The 18,642-nt window shown below is 42.4% G+C and overlaps 1 protein-coding gene across 3 annotated transcripts; it reads left to right on the top strand.

Moving 5' to 3' along the window:
- Positions 1 to 1,791: 1,791 nt before the first annotated feature.
- Positions 1,792 to 18,326, top strand: LOC127630387 (E3 ubiquitin-protein ligase RNF165-like). 3 transcript variants are annotated; one of them, XM_052107859.1, is made up of 8 exons: positions 1,792 to 1,961; positions 12,735 to 13,044; positions 14,727 to 14,858; positions 14,946 to 15,069; positions 15,403 to 15,507; positions 15,632 to 15,727; positions 17,719 to 17,822; positions 17,946 to 18,326. In XM_052107859.1, the coding sequence occupies exons 1-8, from the start codon at positions 1,829 to 1,831 to the stop codon at positions 18,061 to 18,063; spliced, it is 1,122 nt and encodes a 373-aa protein (XP_051963819.1). In that variant the 5' UTR covers positions 1,792 to 1,828; the 3' UTR covers positions 18,064 to 18,326. The 3 variants fall into 3 exon arrangements, 2 of the variants coding, with proteins under 2 accessions (XP_051963819.1, XP_051963818.1); XM_052107858.1 differs by having other exon boundaries at positions 14,724 to 14,858; XR_007968854.1 differs by lacking the exons at positions 12,735 to 13,044; positions 14,727 to 14,858; positions 14,946 to 15,069; ... (2 more) ...; positions 17,719 to 17,822; positions 17,946 to 18,326 and adding an exon at positions 4,922 to 6,164.
- Positions 18,327 to 18,642: the final 316 nt, after the last annotated feature.

Genomic DNA, 18,642 nt, shown 5'->3' with positions numbered 1-18,642 from the left:
TAACATGCGCAACAGAGAATCGTCCTCCGCCACCCGGATTGAAGCGAGTCACTACGGCACCACGAGGACTTAGAGCACATTGGGAATTGGGCATTACAAATTGGGGAGTAAAAGGGGAGGATACATTTCCTAACTTGGTTGTTATGGAGAATTTGTCAAAGAAGTCTTGTGTCAAATTAAATTGGTTTGACGATTATAGGAAAGTATGTATGGGCCAAACATGAAAAACCAAAGTGTTAACTTCAATTGATTTTGTATGACATGTAGGTCACACTTTAAAAACAATGTTCCATTTGTTAACATAATGCATTAGGAATCATGAAGTAACAATGAACAATGTATTTTTGTACAGTATTTATTAATCTTACAATATATTAGTATATGTTGAAACAAACATAAACATAAATAAATGCTGTAAAAGTATTGTTCATTGTTAATTGTCTACTAATGTCAACAAATGCATTCTTATTGTAAAGTGTTACCGAAATTTTTATTTTTAAGTCTGATTATTTGTTTTGCAAGTGGTAAATGCAATTTTTATACTGTAATTTCTGTTTAACGGTACTATGATAAATGTAACTTTTTATGTAACCAATATGTGACTATGTAAAAATTACTTTGTTATTAATCGCTGTAATTCACACTTTTGTTGTTTTAAGTTTTATGATATTGTGGTAAGACAGGATCACTTCTATGAGACTTTCCCGCTGTACTGTTAAATGTTCTGTTAAATTGTAACTGGTTAACTACACCACAGCAGGTAAATATACAACTAAAAACAGCTGATTTATTACTAAGGTTGAATGGAGCACTTGAATTACAATGTACACACACCACATCTCCTACCATTAGTTCTTAATGAGCCAGAGGTCACAATACGAAATTGCAAGTTTTATAAAAGTATACAAACATTTTAATTGTGAAATTTCATTCCAGTTATTACAACTATGATATTGAGATATCCAGAGCAGAGAACCAGTACGTAACTGTAAAAGAACACAGTTAAATTAAACCCCAAACCAATTTAAATTGTTGTTAACATTTAAACTAATTAACTGTGGGCGATGGAAGTGGCGCCTCTAGTGGTCAGATGAGATCATCGCTCCTACGTCACTCCTTTTTAGCTTTAGGAAGTCCGAATCATTTAACGAATAGGCTCGTTCGGACGCATTTTCAAAGTTTAATCAGAGATAGATTAGCAGAGACGGACCTCTGGTAGTTATTTAAATGAATAGGATACATTGGAAGTCCCGCCTTTTTACAGTTAAAAGAGCCAAACTCCTTTTTTAAAAAAAAACAGACATCGTCTATTTGATAACACGCATGCGCAATTGCTGGACAACTTGAACATTTGCGTATTTGAGCTAAAGCAGCACAATTTGTGTTAGCATCTCCATCAGATTATACTGCTGACTACATTTTTTAATCGTAATCTTGTCCATCCGTTTGGGAGATTTCGGTCTTTCCCTGTTCAAGTAGACAGGAGTGTACTTTACATCTTAAATAGCTGCCTGAGAGTTCCAGATATGCCCGCCGAGTGGACTGGCTTGCCTTGAGTGGCTCTTTGGTTTAACTTGGTTAGATGCCACTTTTTATGACTGATTTTTACTTTTTAAAACGATTGCGTTAAATTTAACGTTGTCTGTGGTTATAATGTGTCTCCCACCTCATAGTTTTACTCACTTTACTTTATGTAGTCATTTTAAAGTCAAAGGGTTACGCTTTGCGAATCGGTTTGATCGAGTCATTCAAATGAACCGATTCAACAGAACAATTCGTTGGCGATTCGAACACCACTACCGCTCTTTTGTCCTCGCGGTGACTGCATATGATCCCGCTGAATATACATTATTTATTCCTCCGTTTACACGATATATTCATCAGACAGAAGCTCGGAAGGATGGTGTTAGTTCATGTCGGATATTTGGTTCTACCCGTCTTCGGCTCAGTGAGAAATAGAGGTATTTATCACACTATTTCATGACCCGATCACATCTCAAGGCCTTGTGCTTGAATATTGCATGCTTATTAAACCTGTGATCGATCTTTAAGCTTTCATCCGGCCGGACTGAGGAGAGAATCAATCGATATCAGACGATTCGGTGTTTTATTAGTGGATATGTGAGGTTGGATTGTGATCTGAGCTAATCTGTTAGCTAGCTGACCGAGTGACGCTTTCCGGTTCATATTTCACTCTAAAATGCATTTAAACCTCCTTTTTATGGGAACATTTGTATTTGGTTTTTATATAAACTTTAATGATTAATTTGACTGTGTATCTGACAGGGGCAGTGCCAGCATTATTTGTCATGGGGGGCAAGAGGGTTATATGGTCCCACGGAGGGGGAGGTGCGAGAGTAGTGTTATATTGTTTGGGGGGGGGGGTGTAGGAGTGGAATGTTATATCGTCAGGGTGGGGTTATATTTGGTGGGGTGTTATGAGTGGAGTGTTATACCATCCGACCGATTTTGGGGGGGCAGGGGGTTGGTGTGGTGGGATGTATTGTACAATGGGGGCGTGGTTACATCGTCCAGGTGGGATCTTATTGTACGAAGGGGTATGGGGGGTGTCGGGGTTAATATCATCCGTGGGAGGCGTGGCTATATCGTACGGGGAGGGTTGTTGATGTTATACCATCTGACCAATTTTGGGGGGTGTAGTCGGTTATATCGTACGATGGGGGGGGTTGCGAGTGGAGTGTTATACCGTCCGACCGATTTGGGGGGGGGGGGGTTGGTGTGGTGGGTTGTATCATACAATGGGGGCGTGGTTACATCGTCCAGGTGGGGTCATATTGTACGAAGGGTTATGGGAAGGGTGTCATCCAGGGTTAATATAATCCGGGGGAGGCGTGGCTGTATTGTTGGGGGGGGGTGTAGTGGGTTATACCGTACGACGGTGGGTTGCGAGTGGAGTGTTATACCGTCCGACCGATTGGTTGGTGTGGTGGGTTGTATCGTATAATGGGGGCGTGGTTACATCGTCTGGGTGGGGTCATATTGTACGAAGGGTTATGGGGGGGGGGGGGGTGTGGTGCGGGGTTAGGTGCGGAGAATATTGTCCGGGGGAGGTGTGGCTATATCGTACAACGGTGGGCGATTTTTATACCATCTGACCGATTTGGGGGGGTGGAATGTTGTACTGTCCGACAGGGGGGTGTTTATATTGTACGACGGGGGTGAGAGTAGAGTGTTATACCGTCCGACCCACTGGGGGGAGGAGTGTGTTATATCGTCTGACAGTGGGGAGGGGAAGCTTCTGTCTGACCCCATCTAGAACTGCCCCTAGTATCTGAGCGTTGTGTGCATTTTTGATGTCTTAAAGGTTAGCATTGTGTACCACAGAAAGCTAAAGTTGCTAATTCAGGCCTGAGATTAATGTACAGCAAATAAACAAACGTATCCTCATCAACAAATAAGTTAGCCGAGCCAAAATTGGAGTGCAAAATGTGTGTGTGGTGTGGGGGGGTGGGGTTGTGCACTCAGGTTTGTGTATCAGCAGTTAATCAAACAAAAGCCAATGAGTTTCATCCCAAAATATTGTACTATTTGTGATCAGTTAATGGTTCTCATTGTTGCACACCTCATGAACTGAAAACATTTATACCTATTTATACACTGGCAGTCAAAAGTTTGGAATAATGGACAGATTTTGCTGTTTCGGAAGGAAATTGGTACTTTAATTCACCAAAGTTGCATTCAACTGATCACAAGCATATTCAGGATATTACTGGTGTAAAACAGCACCATTACTATTTGAAAAAGTCATTTGTGATCAGATCTAGACAGCAGCATCACTCCAACACCTTATCCTCGAGTAATCATGCTAAACTGATCATTTGATACTAGAAAATCGCTTGCCATTATATCAAACACAGCTGAAAGATATTTGGTTCATTAACTGAAGCTCAACGTTGTCTTTGTGTTTGTTGTTGAGTTGCACAGTATGCAATAGACTGTCTTAAGCTCAATATTAGGTCAAAAAAATAAACGGGTTTCTCTAGAAACGCGTCAGTCAATCATTGTTTTGAGGAATGAAGCGATACAATGCTTGAAATTGCCAAAAAAACTGCAGATTTCATCCAAAGGTGTACATCAGAGTCTCATGTTTGAGAAATAGATGCCTCACATGTCCTCCAATGACAGCTTCATTGAATTCTACCCTCTCAACATCAGTTTCATGTACAGGAAGTGTGGGGTGAAAGGACAAGTGCTACAGGAAGTGTGGGGTGAAAGGGCAAGTGCTACAGGAAGTGTGTGGTGAAAGGGCAAGTGCTGCAGGAAGTGTGGGGTGAAAGGGCAAGTGCTACAGGAAGTGTGGGGTGAAAGGGCAAGTGCTGCAGGAAGTGTGGGGTGAAAGGGCAAGTGCTACAGGAAGTGTGGGGTGAAAGGTCAAGTGCTACAGGAAATGTGGGGTGAAAGGGCAATTGCTACAGGAAGTGTGTGGTGCAAGTGCTACAGGAAGTGTGTGGTGAAAGGGCAAGTGCTACAGGAAGTGTGGGGTGAAAGGGCAAGTGCTACAGGAAGTGTGGGGTGAAAGGTCACCTATAGAATAACAAGGATCTGTAAAGCTGTCGTTGCTGCACGTGGAGGTTTTCAAATTGTAATAGTCATTTTTCACATTATTAATGTCCTCACGATACATTGCGATCCGTATAATGCCACTTTGGTGAATAAAAGTACCAACTTCTGTCCATAAGAGCAAAATCTGTACATTATTCCAAACCTTTGGCCGCCAGTGTAGATACAAACACATGAAACCGTAGTGCAGAAATGAGCTGCTAACTTTATCTGATTATTTCATGAAGCCATCATTGATTTCATGAAGCTTTTTAGTTTTTATTTATTTCTGTTTTCTGATCTTCTGTCCCATAGTTTGAATTCATGTGCTTTATTTCTGTTCTTATCTCCTGTCTCATAGTCTATGGAGGCTGAATCTACATTCTGCATTATCAGATCATTGTGTTTTAATGATCATCTGTTCTGATCCCTCATTTCCTCTTTCCATCAGAAGACGACAAACATCTCAGATCTGCTCCCTTCCTGAGAGAATAAAAACACTAAAACATAAAAATCTAACTCATTTAGAGCAACTATTGTCTATATGTCAAGCTGTAGTTATGTATAACTCACATCAGTAGTGTTAGACGAGTGACTCATGTATGTCCCATCCAGCTTTGGTAGGCAAACATGTATGTAAATCCCTGTGAAATGGATGCATTTTGAGCTTCAATTATCACCAAACCCACATATAGTTCCCTGTGTTTGGAAAACTTCTAGGGCCGAAACATACTCTACGCAAGTACTTGAATGCAGACGCATCTTGCATCGATTTTTAGGCCTACATGTCGTTGCGTTCTGCAACACTTATCACAACGCAACTACACGTCGCATTCTTGCCGTCGCCACACTGGGGCGCTAGAGCTAACAATAGAGCGAACTGGCTTCTTGTGTGATGGCATAATTTAAAGTCAGTATATTCATAGCAACTTACCAGAATAACACCGCATCCAGACATTTGAAGGTGACTCTATCGCCCCCTTGAGTGCTGATGTTTGTTCCCGCCACAGTAACGCGAGAGCGCACGATTAGCATGTTCCGCGCATCTGCGTTGACGTACATGCGTAGAGTATGTTTTGGCCTCTTCATTCATTCCTCTCTGCCCTTCTCAGTTGACACAATCATTCCATTTCTAGAGGAAAAACCAAAAACAACAGACACCGATGGAGTTCCTCAAGCAACTTCTAATTGGCTCGTTCCATTAATTCCAATTGGCAATCGAATATCTCAAGTGGCACAACTTCCAAAATGCGATCCATTTGGCAGGGATGTTGATGTCCTGCGCTGCTACTGAAATCTGTTCGAGTGCAAATGTCTATTGTTTGGTTGTGGTTTCTCTACCTTTTGTTCTGATAATAGACTTGAGTGCATGAATCACATTATTATTATTATTATCATTATTATTTTGATTCTACATTGAATAGACTCCAATGTAATCTTTCTGTAGTAAAGATGTACCCTGCTGTACTGTAATGTGCTGTAGCCGATGCATCTGCTCATTTGGATGTTGCTTTTGTTCTGTTAACCCTGTACTGAGCATGGTGGGCCTTGCTATCGGTCAATATTTTATTTGTTGCATGGACTTATTATGACACAAATCTACATATACTAATATTTTTCAATAAAGAATATAGTATTTTTCCTAACCTCCAGTGTGCTTCTTGCTGATTTCCATTTATTGTCTCCCCCACCCCACCTCCTCCCTCCCGCTGTGTGACCGAGATAGATTTCCTCGTTTTATTTTTCCCATCTTCATGAGACCTCAATGAGTTGATCTGTGGTCATTTCTGCTCGTCATTTAGGCGCTTGAAGGTGCAGTGTGTTACCGCAGCATTCGAATGAGATTCTAGTAGTTACATTTTGAATTAAATGTGACTAATAGGACAATAAAACTGCACTTTGATGTAAACGTCGCCTTTTCTGTGCCGTCCCAAAGTATATTCACACATTTCATCTTTGTGATTGAATCTTTTCCCACTAACGCACAGAAAACATAATAAGCACAATATCATTGATTTTCTCTACAGATTTAATTCCTTGATTCTTAAAGCAACAGTGCACCCAAACATGAAAATCGTTCATCATTTACTCACCCTCATGCCATCCCAGATGCATATGACGTTTTCATCTGCTGAACACTCACAAATTGAGATTTTTAGAAGAATATTTCAGCTCTGTAGGGCCATTCCATGCAAGTGAATGGTGACCAGAACTTTAAAGCTTCAAAAGGCACACGAAGTCAGCATATAAGTAATCCATACGACTCCAGTGGTTTAATCCATGTCTTCTGAAGTGATCCAATCAGTGTTTGGTGAGAACAAACCCATATTTTTCATTGTACATGTTGCCATTGCGATCATTATCTCAAGCTTGTTTACACTTCCTAGTGCGTGATGCATGCACAGAGTGCTAGAAAGCTCTAGGAAGTGTAATCGAGCTTGAGATCATGATCGCCAAGGAGACTGCTGATGTCAAGATTGATAGTGTTCTCATCCAAAACCGTTTGGATTGCATCAGAAGACGTATGGATTACTTTTTGTGGAGCGGAGGGGGGCGGGGCCGGGCTGGAATGTCGCACGCCCGGTCCCCTAATCGGCCTGATGGGTGCCCGAGGGATAAAGGCGGCCGGTGACGACGACGGTTCGAGAGAGAATTACGGGCATGTCCGAATAATTAGGCACGAACCTCCTATAATAGCCAGCCAGCCCCAGGAACTGCCTCGCCCCCTTTTTGGTCTTGGATCATGGGCAAGTCGCAATCGCCCAGGGGCGAAAATTTCATCAAAATGTTGGGGGGGACAATAAACAACAATTATCAAGAGCAATTTTTGAAGAGGACACCAAGTTTTTTTTGTTGTTGCCCCATTTGCATTTGTATTATTTTATTTCTTAAACCATTATTTTAAGAATATATAATTATATTATTTACAATACACATATTTTAATGATATTTTAGGGGGGCGACAACCCTCAGATGGGGGGGTCCCGACCCCCCCACCCCCCGCGATTTCCACCTATGCAATTGCCACAGTCTTGTCAATTTGGGGGCGCAGCTGGCCATGACCCAAGTGGAACCCCAGATACCGTACCTCCACACGCCCAATCGCGCACTTCTTGGGGTTTGCCGTGAGCCCCATCAGGCCGATTAGGGACCGGGCATGCGACATTCCAGCCCGCCCCCCCCTCCGCTCCACACTTTTATGCTGCCTTTATGTGCTTTTCGAAGCCTCAATGTTTTGGTCACCATTCACTTGTATTGTATGGACCTACAGAGCTGAAGTGTTCTGCAGAAGAAAGTCAAACACATCTGGGATGCCATGAGAGTAAATGATGACAGAATTGTAATTTTTGGGTGAACTGTCCCTTTAAGCATCTGTCAAGAGTGTCAATGGAATTCAAGCTAGTTCCAGTCTACCACTTTTCTATATTGTAATGCTACTAAAATAGGGTACCAATTGTTTATTATAACACATATATTACACAATACACATCATTTCAAAGCAGCATGACCGAAAATCATACCGCAGTGTCTACAATGTTTTTAGGTCCCCATTGCGCAGTTTCATTGAAAACTTCACAGAAATTCATGCCTTAATATTTTTTTATTTATGCCCCAGAGAGCAAGCCAGCTGTTACAAGGAACAAAAACCTCCATAAGATGTTAGTTATTGGAGATTTGTTTTATTTGTAATGTTTTCTTAAAAGGTGAAGTGTGTAATTTCTGTGCTGTAAGTGGCACTGAACGGAGTAGGGTGCAACAATCTGGTTCAGGAAGACAAAATCCCATTCATTTTCTCCGTAGGGGAATTGATTATTAATGCTAACTTTAACTATCTTTAAAGACAGACCTCTGAGGCTGTTCATGGATGGTATATGCTGCTGTTGAAGTCATCAGAGTTACTTCAACTTTATTGAAAAAGAATGATTAAAGGGCGGAATTCTTGGTGAAGAACTACACTACCCATAATCCTAAAGAAAGCTCCACCAACCAGAGAGTCACATTCAAAAGAGCTCTGTAGCTCCGCCCATTCCCATAATGCAATCGAGTTGCACTTTCAAACTACTTAAAACTACAATATATTGTTTCTATACTTATAAACAACAACTTAAAATCAAAAGATTCGAATGTTTCCATTGATTACATCATTGGCAATGCTTCAAGTAATTGTAGTTCATTTCCTCATTAAAGACGTTCAGTACACACTATTGTATGTTTGCATTTTGTCCAATTTTTAAAATACTTTTTTGAAGGATTTTATGAAATCGCAATGGAAAAAATGAATGGGGAAAATTCTTCCCGATCCTAGACGGCTGTAAAAGGGTGCGGGAACTTTTGCAGTGTTTTATGCATCTGACAGACCTTTCCACACATCACATGCCATTTGTAAACAATACTATGCAAATCCTTTTAGCTGATAGCAATAATATAGTACCTCAGGCTGAACTAAGAAAATGTAGCTTCTACAAATGCATGATTTAGTCTAGATTTGTGTTATACTTGGTTGTTTTGCACCCTGTATTTCATTATGCTCAGTGTAATTGTTGCTCTATAGATTCACTTGTCAGCTCATAGCAATAGCATGCTAGCTTCATCTCTTGCCCCCTGCCATTCAAGTGGAGCATGTCTGCAGGAGGAAGGATGTCCACAACTTTTCTATCAACCACAGTATTCAGACTAGGTTTTAGGTTGGGATATAGGGGCTACTACAACATTACAAACCAGTCATTTCCCTCAGGAGATGGTTATCGTTAGGATCAAGGTCTAGGGCCAAGACCATAAACGCAGGGGTGGGGCCAGTAGGGTTGCACGGGGTTACTGCTGCATCCTAATTTTCCCATCCCAACTCGAACCCCAGTGTCAGGCATGGTCCATAACAATGTTCCAAATCTCCCACCCCCCCTCAGTTAGACGAAATCATCTGCAACACGCCGCTGCCGCACAACAACCCCCCTCCGTCAGAATAACTTAATGGAAGTCAACACTTGCCAACCCTTTGCCACACCAACTCGGACCCTGCTCACAACGGCTTAACCCGTCAGTGTCACACATGGTCCATAACAATGTTTCACCCAACGTTCCTCCTCAGTAGACAAATACCATCTGCAAGACGCCGCTGCCGCACGACAACCCCCACCCCCCACCATCAGACTAACTTACTGGATGACACCTCTTACTCTACTCTTGCCACCCCTGGCAAAAAATCCTGGGCACGGCCCTGCATAAATATATGACAGGAATGTTGTTTCAAAAATCAACAAAGGATGTTGATCCAGGAACAAGTCAAATTTATTTGCATAGTGCTTTTCACAACATGCATCATATCCTTTCATATCCTGGTTTGCCAAATCACTTGGAAAGAAACCCCAAATCCAAATGTTTGGCAGGCTAAGATCTCACATATACTGTACATAAAGCATAGAATCATTTAGGCTACAGCTTGCTCTGCGGTCTCAGCTGTAGGAGTTGATGAATCAGTCATCTGAACGAAAGCTGCTGAACATTTGGCTGAGAACCTAAAACAGCACTTCTGGATTTGTACAGGTCCGGCACTGATGTTGGGCGATGGGGCCTGGGTTTCAGTTGGTGTTCAAATTCACCCCAAAGGTGTTCAGTGGGGTTCAAGTCTGGGGCACCGAATGACCTAGAATGCCGTTGTTTGGAGAATTATGATTTATCTTCACTGGTATAAACGGAGTAACCAAGCTCTTTAATTAGAAGGGGGTGTCCACATATTTTTGGCCATATAGTGTGTGTGTATGTATATATATATATAAATATATATATATATATACAAATTTTAATGAACATTTTCTGGACACTTGAGCACATTTTACCACCAAATTCTCATTACCGTTATGCAAACATTTGACTTTTACAACCCCCATTGTTTTCAAATGATACATTTTTTAAAACAATAAAATCAGTCAAAAAGAAAGGCAGCTTGAACAAGAGGATACTGATATGATGTATAAATACTTCAATTGAAATAATAAGCTTTTTTCACATTATTGTAATTAGTATGACCATCTTTTTGCATAGCGGTCATGTGAATTGGTGGGAAGGGGTTGGGGTGGGGTTGGGGTTGGGGTTGGGGGTCAAAATGTAAAAAATATTGATTGCCTTAAAAATATTTAAAAAACTTTTTTAATAAAAAAAAATTCTATATGGAAAATATAATTTCTCATTTTACTCAAATTAAAATCAAATAAGTCCAGGGCATTTTCTTGATGGGTTTCAGTAACGGTAGGCGACTCGCATCTGTTGTTGAACTGTCGGCCGTGGCGAGGTGACGCGTTCACACCCCAGCAGAATATGGTTGTCACTCCGGTTTGAGTTCCAAATACAGTTCTTTCAAACACAATTCAGTTATGAAAGAACTTCATTCAACAACCAAATTGACATCCTTAAATGTACAGGAGTCACAATCAAGTTCTGTTAAAAAGTGCAGTAGTATGGCAAATGTACAATTACTGGGCAAACAGGCTTATTTTAAGCCACTTAAAAATTTACGTTTTTGTTCTGCTAAGATGTTCGTTTGGTGATTTTCCTCCTGTTCGCACACATCCCTGAAATTCTTGACCTAGAGAACTCGGCAAGTTAAAAATCATTAATTATTGGTTAAAGATAATTGTAGGTGTGGTTTGGACGTGACATTCTTTATTTTCCTAAATTAACTTATTTTAAAACGATACTGCATGTAGTATAAACAAAGGCTTCATTCCACAGGGTTCTTTAGTTCGTTTAGGGTTAGTTATCAGTCCTACAATTGCACGTTTGAAGCGAAGAACTCTTTCTATACAATTATCATACAAACTAATTTACTTTAATTGGACAAAAACAGAATGAGAATGTTTGACCAGAAATCTGAGGATGAAAGCAGCGGAAGTTCCATGAAATAGATTCAGAATAAAAGCAACACACATGGTTGTCACAATGGTTAAAAGGCATTACTCAAGACCTTTGCGGTAAATGCAATTTACTGTAATCACAAGATGACTACTCAGAGACTCCGAGCTGTTAACGACCCCATACTTGGAAATCATTTGTATCTATGGCAACACTCATAACACCATCATACCTGTCAACACTCCCGTTTTTCCCATTTGCGCAGTCTGCGTAGGGCACCAGAATAATAATAATTCCTTACATTTTATATAGTGCTTTTCTAGGCACTCAAAGCGCTTTACATAGTATAGGGGGAATCTCCTCAACCGCCACCAGTGTGCAGCATCCACCTGGATGATGCAACAGCAGCCATAGTGCACCAGAACGCCCACCACACACCAGCTATTGGTGGAGAGAAGAGAGTAGAGTGATGTAGCCAATTCAGGGATGGAGATTAATACAAGGCCATGATAGATAGGGGCCAATGGGGGGAATTTGGCCAGGACACCAGGGTTACACCCCTACTCTTTACAAGAAGTGGGATTTTTAATGACCACAGAGTGTCAGGACCTCAGTTTAACATCTCATCCGAAGGACGATGCCTTTTTTTACAGTGTAGTGTCCCCATCCCTGTCACTATACTGGGGCATTAGGACCCACACAGACCATAGGGTGAGCACCCCCTGCTGGCCTCCCTAATACCACTTCCAGCAGCAACCTTGGTTTTCCCCAGGAGGTCTCCCATCCAGGTCTGGCTAGGCTCAACCCTGCTTAGCTTTAGTGGGCAACCAGGCAAGAGCTGCAGGGTGATGTGGCTGCTGTTAATGTCCACCAGCTGCCCTTACTCACACGTTATACGTTATTTAAGGACCCGAAAACAGTTGCAGAACACAGACGATCGCTTCGGAATCTCGTTATTACAGTAATCTTGACATGAGGCGAACACACCATTGGGTTCAGTCCATACAGACATTATTCGATCCATTCGACAATTTGAGCGTCACATCTGATTTCAACCGATGTCAAACACTAAATGTGTACACAACATCTGAGAACCAAGATAAAACCACATTCATAAGCATGCTGTTCATTTTTCTGTCCACATACTGAAATCACACCCACTTCATCCTTCACTCTCCAATACACCTTCAACGGCCGATTGACTTTAGAGAATACTGAAACTTCTGGAAGTTCAGGAGACGATGAAACCCAGAGTCCCTCACATTAGCTTACAGCAGAGCGGTTTAATCTCACTCATAATTTGCTGTGATGTCATTGTTTTGTTGCAGGATCTAATTTTAACAGGCATCAGCAGAGTCATGCTACCTCCTGCAGACATTTTCATGTAGGCCCTCAGGCCCAGATCCCTGTTGATTTCCCAATGCCCCATCCAGGACAATCTCAGAGCGGGATGAGTCATCACCTCGGCCCTGCGCACCAGCCCGCCGCAGCGTTGCATACCCCCATCAACCACATACCAGCACCACCCTTCCAGGACATCCCAGCCCCACCCTTCCTACCTCAGGCTTTACACCAGCAATACCTCATCCAGCAGCAGATCCTGGAGGCCCAGCACAGGAGAATACTTCCACAGCCCAGGTAAGATGGTGCCGTGCATGATACTGAACAGTTAGTGAATATTCCTTAATTACTCTTTACATGAGACTTGCGTGACATAATCGCTTACCAACTCTGTAATGGCACTTTTCCACTGCACGTTATGGTTCGACTCGCTTTACTTTTCTGAGCTTGCATTTCCACTGCAGTTTAGTGCCGCATCAACGTGGGTGGGATTATAGGCTGATCGTCATAGTTACGCCGTGACATCATATTAAACACGACACAAACTGACCAAAACAATAATACGAGCGCTAGCTGTTAGCAACTAGCTCATTGTGCTACATAAAGTAGTTATTGCATGGTGATTTTACTGAAGTGTAATAGGTTGGTTTGGTTGTTTTAGAAGCTTTCCAGTAGCTGGTCAACTAAATAAAGTGAAGCTTTCAAGCAGAGTATAGAGTTAACGTAACAAAACGTACAATCCTCCATCGTGGACTCCAACAACACTGTGACCGAGTCCAGCGCACTCTTCCTCCCATTGCTCGCGGTCTAGATATCGTCCATTTGGTCGAACCACTTCCACTTTTCCTTGATGGTTCTGTCGTCACTTTTAAGTGCGTTTAACTTTTCCCTTCACTGTCGGTAGGTCCAAAAAAGGCCAAAGCTGAGACACTTCCTGAGAGACTTTATAGTTTCGCTCATCGCTAACGAGTGCATCGCTAACAGCGTGGTTTTGCGCACAGCCATTTCTTTTTTCACAATTAGAAATTCGTGTGAACAAGCGATACTGCTATCGCTGTTGTTAACTTTAAAATTAGCGGGTTGATGTCGCGTGTCGCCAATCCAGTGACGTTGGTAGTGACGATTCTCCCCGACCAATCAGTGATCTGCACGGTTTTGACGTCACATTTAGTATCGGCTCGGCTCGCTTGGAACCTAGACCGAGGTGGTACTAAAAAGGTATCAGGTACCAGGTACTATCCACAGTGGGAAACCCCAAAAAAGCAAGAAGAGTCGAGTCGTACCGTGCAGTGGAAAAGCCCCATAAGTGCAAAGTTTTAGCCAATCTTTCAATTTCAATCACATGACCTGGCAAAAATCAAACCCGGTTACTTTCATGCAACGATACCAGGAATGGGCACGGAAGAGATGTGATGTAACTATGCCCAAAGTTTACAACACTGGAGCAAGAATTCCCACAGGAATGAAGTCTGTAATGCATAACCAGATGTTCATCCACCTTGAAAATTAGTCATTTAAATTTACATTTATGCATTTGGCAGACAGTTTTATCCAAAGCGACTTACAGTGCACTTATTACAGGGAAAATCCCCCCGGAGCAACCTGGAGTTAAGTGCCTTGCTCAAGGACACAATGGTGGTGACTGTGGGGCTTGAACCAGCATCCTTCTGATTACCAGATTACCAGTTATGTGCTTAGACCACTACACCACCACCACTCAAGTCCCACCTCAAATTATAAGTACTTATAGATATGATAATATAAAAATACAGTCGTCAAATTTCTTCTTTAAAACCCTCTGGCCTTCTAGTCTACCATTGTGAGTGAATTACTGTACATATTCTCATTTGAACAAATGTAGAGATGAGTTGATATATGCTGTGGTAATGCAAGCAAAAACGATGAAGTATTTCTGGCCTCACAAGGTAAAATGGACACATTACAGGATCTAAATAGTTTGCTGTTATTTTTCTCAGCAGACACGCTCAAGACAGACCGCTCCATCACCCGCAGACGCTGCGCCCACCGTATGAATATCCACCATCCATTCACGTGCCTCCACCACCACCAGTACCACAACAACCACGATACCTGGCTGAGGGAACAGACTGGTACGTCTATATTTAACCGGGATCATATTTGGTGAGTGGTGAGTCCATGTCATTATATAAAATGATTCTCTACTTTGTTGCGTTCAGGGATTTGAGTGTGGATCCAGGTCTACCGCAGTATCACGTTCCTCCCCTCACTCAACATTATCAGCATTACCTGACCTCTCAACGTCTGAATAACTTCCCCAGAAACACGTCCTCTGCACAAGTGGTCAGTCTTTACTTTCTACCTACTATAATAATTCAGATGTGTTTTACGTTTCAAAGTTTCAATCGTACCATATGCTGTTTGAGGATCTCTGGCCGAGTTCATAGTGAGGCAAAATAATTTGTAAATGTAGGTGCACAGTTGAACCTTTTCTTGCCGGGACAGACAAATGTTGGCTGTGCTTCAAAAGGTCAGCGGGCAAACATGAAAGTTCTCTTCATGGAGTTTAAGTCTCAATGTGCTACTCTGATTCAAGTCATATGAAAGAGCCTTTAAATGCAGTTGTTTTTGTTTGATGTGTTGTGGTATGTTTATTAATGATGCTGTCCTGCACAGGTTGTTCATGAGATCCGAAACTACCCATATCCACAGTTACATCTGCTGGCTCTTCAAGGTCTCAGTCCGTCTCGCCACGCGTCTGCTGTACGGGAGAGTTATGAGGTACTTGTGATCTAAACGTGTGATCTCTTCAAAACACAGTAACCCCCCTCTGCAGATCTCGTTATGTCTTGTGCTGATTTTAAACATTAATATGGTGTGGGTTTCATCATGTGTTTGGTTCCAGGAGCTTCTGCAGTTGGAGGACAGACTGGGCAACGTGAACAGAGGAGCCTTGCAAACCACCATAGAGAGGTTTACCTTCCCTCACAAGTATAAAAAGGTAAAAAGACACTTGTGAAATATCCTTGACCAGGGATTATATGGTTTACTTGGACATAATGATTCCTCTAGCTCGATTCTGCAGCGGTTGGATTGGGTTCCTCTGGCATTGACAAACCCAATATATTGTTAATGCTCAAATTTGGGTCAGGGTTTGTTTTCAAAATCCTCAACACCTTTCCATTTCTAACTCCTAGAATGTACACACTATATCCAGCCAGTTATGACTTGGTATTCTTTGACTTACAGTTTTCCTAAAGCAGACTGCAAAAACCCCATAAACTTCCTTTGAAAAATGGACTGTAAATTCTCCAAGAGCTTTCAAGCTACAGATGCCAAATTTGGTACAGACCTTCATACTTTTTGTACTTTGAAGGCTTTATTTTTTCAAACCAATCAGACTTACGGTTTTTCTGTAACAGACAATCAAATATACCCCAAAATCCCAGACTTACACTGAAAGAATATTCAAAGACTGCTTCGGAATATTCCCTTCAAATGCTTCACCATCATCCCCGTCCCAATGAAACCCAAAATCACAGGACTTAATGACTACAGACCCGTCGCTCTGACCTCTGTGGTCATATAGTCATTTGAGAGACTGGTGTTGGCCCACCTGAAGGACATCACTGGCCCCTTTCTGGATCCCCTTCAACTTGCTTATCGAGCAATCAGGTCTGTAGATGATGCAGTCAACATGGGATTGCATAGTATCCTGCAACATCTGGACAGACCAGGTACATATGCAAGAATCCTTTTTGTGGACTTCAGTTCGGCTTTCAACACCATCATCCCAGCTATTCTCCAGACTAAACCACACCAACTCTCTGTTCACACGTCTATATGTCAGTGGATCACCAGCTTTCTGACGGACAGGCAGCAGCTAGTGAGACTGGGGAAATTAACTTCCAGCACCTGTACAATCAGCACTGGTGCCCCCAGGTATGTGTGCTCTCCCACTACTCTTCTCCCTGTACACCAATGACTGCACCACCAAGGACCCCTCTGTCAAGCTCCTGAAGTCTGCAGATGACACTACTGTCATCGGCCTCATCCAGGATGACGATGAGTCTGTATACAGAAGGGAGGTTGAACGGCCGGCTTACTGGTGTGGTCAAAACAACCTGGAGCTGAACATGCTCAAAACAGTGGAGATGAGATGAGTGGACTTTAGGAGGAACACCCCAACATTGACCCCCCTAACCATTCTCAACATCACTGTGGCAGCGGTGGAGTCATTCAGGTTCCTGGGCACTACCATCTCACAGGACCTGAAGTGGGAGATACACATTGACTCCATTGTGGAAAAGGCCCATCAGAGGTTGTACTTCCTTTGCCAGTTGAGGAAGATCAACCTGCCACAGGCGCTGCTGATACAGTTTTACTCAGCAGCCATTGAGTCTGTCCTCAATAACTGTCCTCAATAACTGTCTGGTTTGGTTCAGCTATGAAATCAGACATCAGAAGACGACAAAGGACAGTTCGGACTGCTGAGAAGATTAGTGGTTGCCCCGTGCCCTCCCTTCAAGGATTGTACACTTCCAGAGTGGGTAAAATCACTCTGGACCCCACTCACCCAGCCCAATACCTTTCTGAACTGTTGCCTTCTGGACGGCTCTAAGGAGCACCGAGCACCAGAACCGTCAGGCACAGGAACGGTTTTATTCCCCTCAGGCGATCTCATGAACAGTTCAAACTGCCCCATTGAGCAATAATGATGTGCAAAACACAATTTAGTCTATTTATATTTATCCAACAAGCTCATTCTTATTCTGACAGTTTCAGACAAGGCTTTGTCAAATCAACAGTGTCTTTTTCTCCATCTGTTTGTCTGTTTCCTCTGATGGGGTTTGTGGGACCCAACTAAAGAATTACTGGGATCATTGGCCCTTAAGTCACTTGAGAGTTGTTCTAGAGGAACTGAACCTGTAACTAAGCTTTGTATAAGTAAGTGTTTGCCAAATGACTAATAAATGATTGTGTGGTCTGTAGAGAAGACCTCTTGAGCTGAAGATCGGGATGGATGAGGACGAGCTGGACACAGATGAGAAATGCACCATTTGCCTCTCAATGCTTGAAGATGGAGATGATGTCAGGTAGTTTGACGCTGTGCACTTAAAGCCAGTTTGCATTAATCCTCGTCTCCAACTCTCCAACTCTTAAAATAGCGACTATGAAGTATGTTCTGAATGCTGCTTAACGTTTTTCTCTTTTCTCAGGAGATTACCCTGCATGCACCTCTTCCATCAGGCGTGTGTGGACCAGTGGCTGGCAACCAATAAGAAGTGTCCGATCTGCCGGGTAGACATCGAGACGCAGCTGTCTCCAGACAGCTGATGTCTCATGTAGCACTAGTTCAAAGCCCTGTTGTCTTTCTTCGTCCCTTTGTGGGTTCTTTGCCAAATGTGTGTCATCTCCATCACCTCTCACCTTTGACCTTTGCCTTCTGAGCCAACTGACGATGATGTAGACTAGGAAATATGCGACACTCTAAAGTGAAATCCAGGACAGATACAGAGAGCACATGGAGAAGATCGTTCAAGCAAGAGCTGTTTCGGTAGAGTCCGATTTTGCAAAGTCTGTCAATGAAGATTTCAGTCAGACGTTTAAGATGGTCAGTGCCGCCCCTCAGATTTCAGAATGATTTTGGATGAAGACAACCAACTGTTTTCAGTAGGTCACTGATAAAGCATTACAGCCTAACCACCACAAATGTTAGAAATATTACAGGTGATCGTGATGAACTTTAAGCGTGCTGCATTGCAGTTAAAAGTATTTAGAATTAATAATTTCAGAAAAACAATTATGGGAATCAAAAGCTTCATCAAACAAGAGGTCAAGTGAATTGATTGAGCAATCTTTGCCCGTGTAAGCCAGATTTCCACACGAGTAGAACAATGGATCTGTGTTAAAAAG

Source organism: Xyrauchen texanus, chromosome 37, assembly GCF_025860055.1.
Source record: "Xyrauchen texanus isolate HMW12.3.18 chromosome 37, RBS_HiC_50CHRs, whole genome shotgun sequence".
Classification (NCBI taxonomy): domain Eukaryota; kingdom Metazoa; phylum Chordata; class Actinopteri; order Cypriniformes; family Catostomidae; genus Xyrauchen; species Xyrauchen texanus.
Note: the sequence above shows the minus strand (reverse complement) of the source record. Positions and strands in the feature narration are given on the sequence as shown.

Coding starts and splice junctions, on each gene's coding strand:
- LOC127630387 (XM_052107858.1), top strand. CDS start 1,829: ATGATCCCGCTGAATATACATTATTTATTCCTCCGTTTACACGATATA. Junction 13,045..14,723: donor AGAATACTTCCACAGCCCAG/GTAAGATGGTGC, acceptor TATTTTTCTCAG/CAGACACGCTCAAGACAGAC. Junction 15,070..15,402: donor ACACGTCCTCTGCACAAGTG/GTCAGTCTTTAC, acceptor TGTCCTGCACAG/GTTGTTCATGAGATCCGAAA.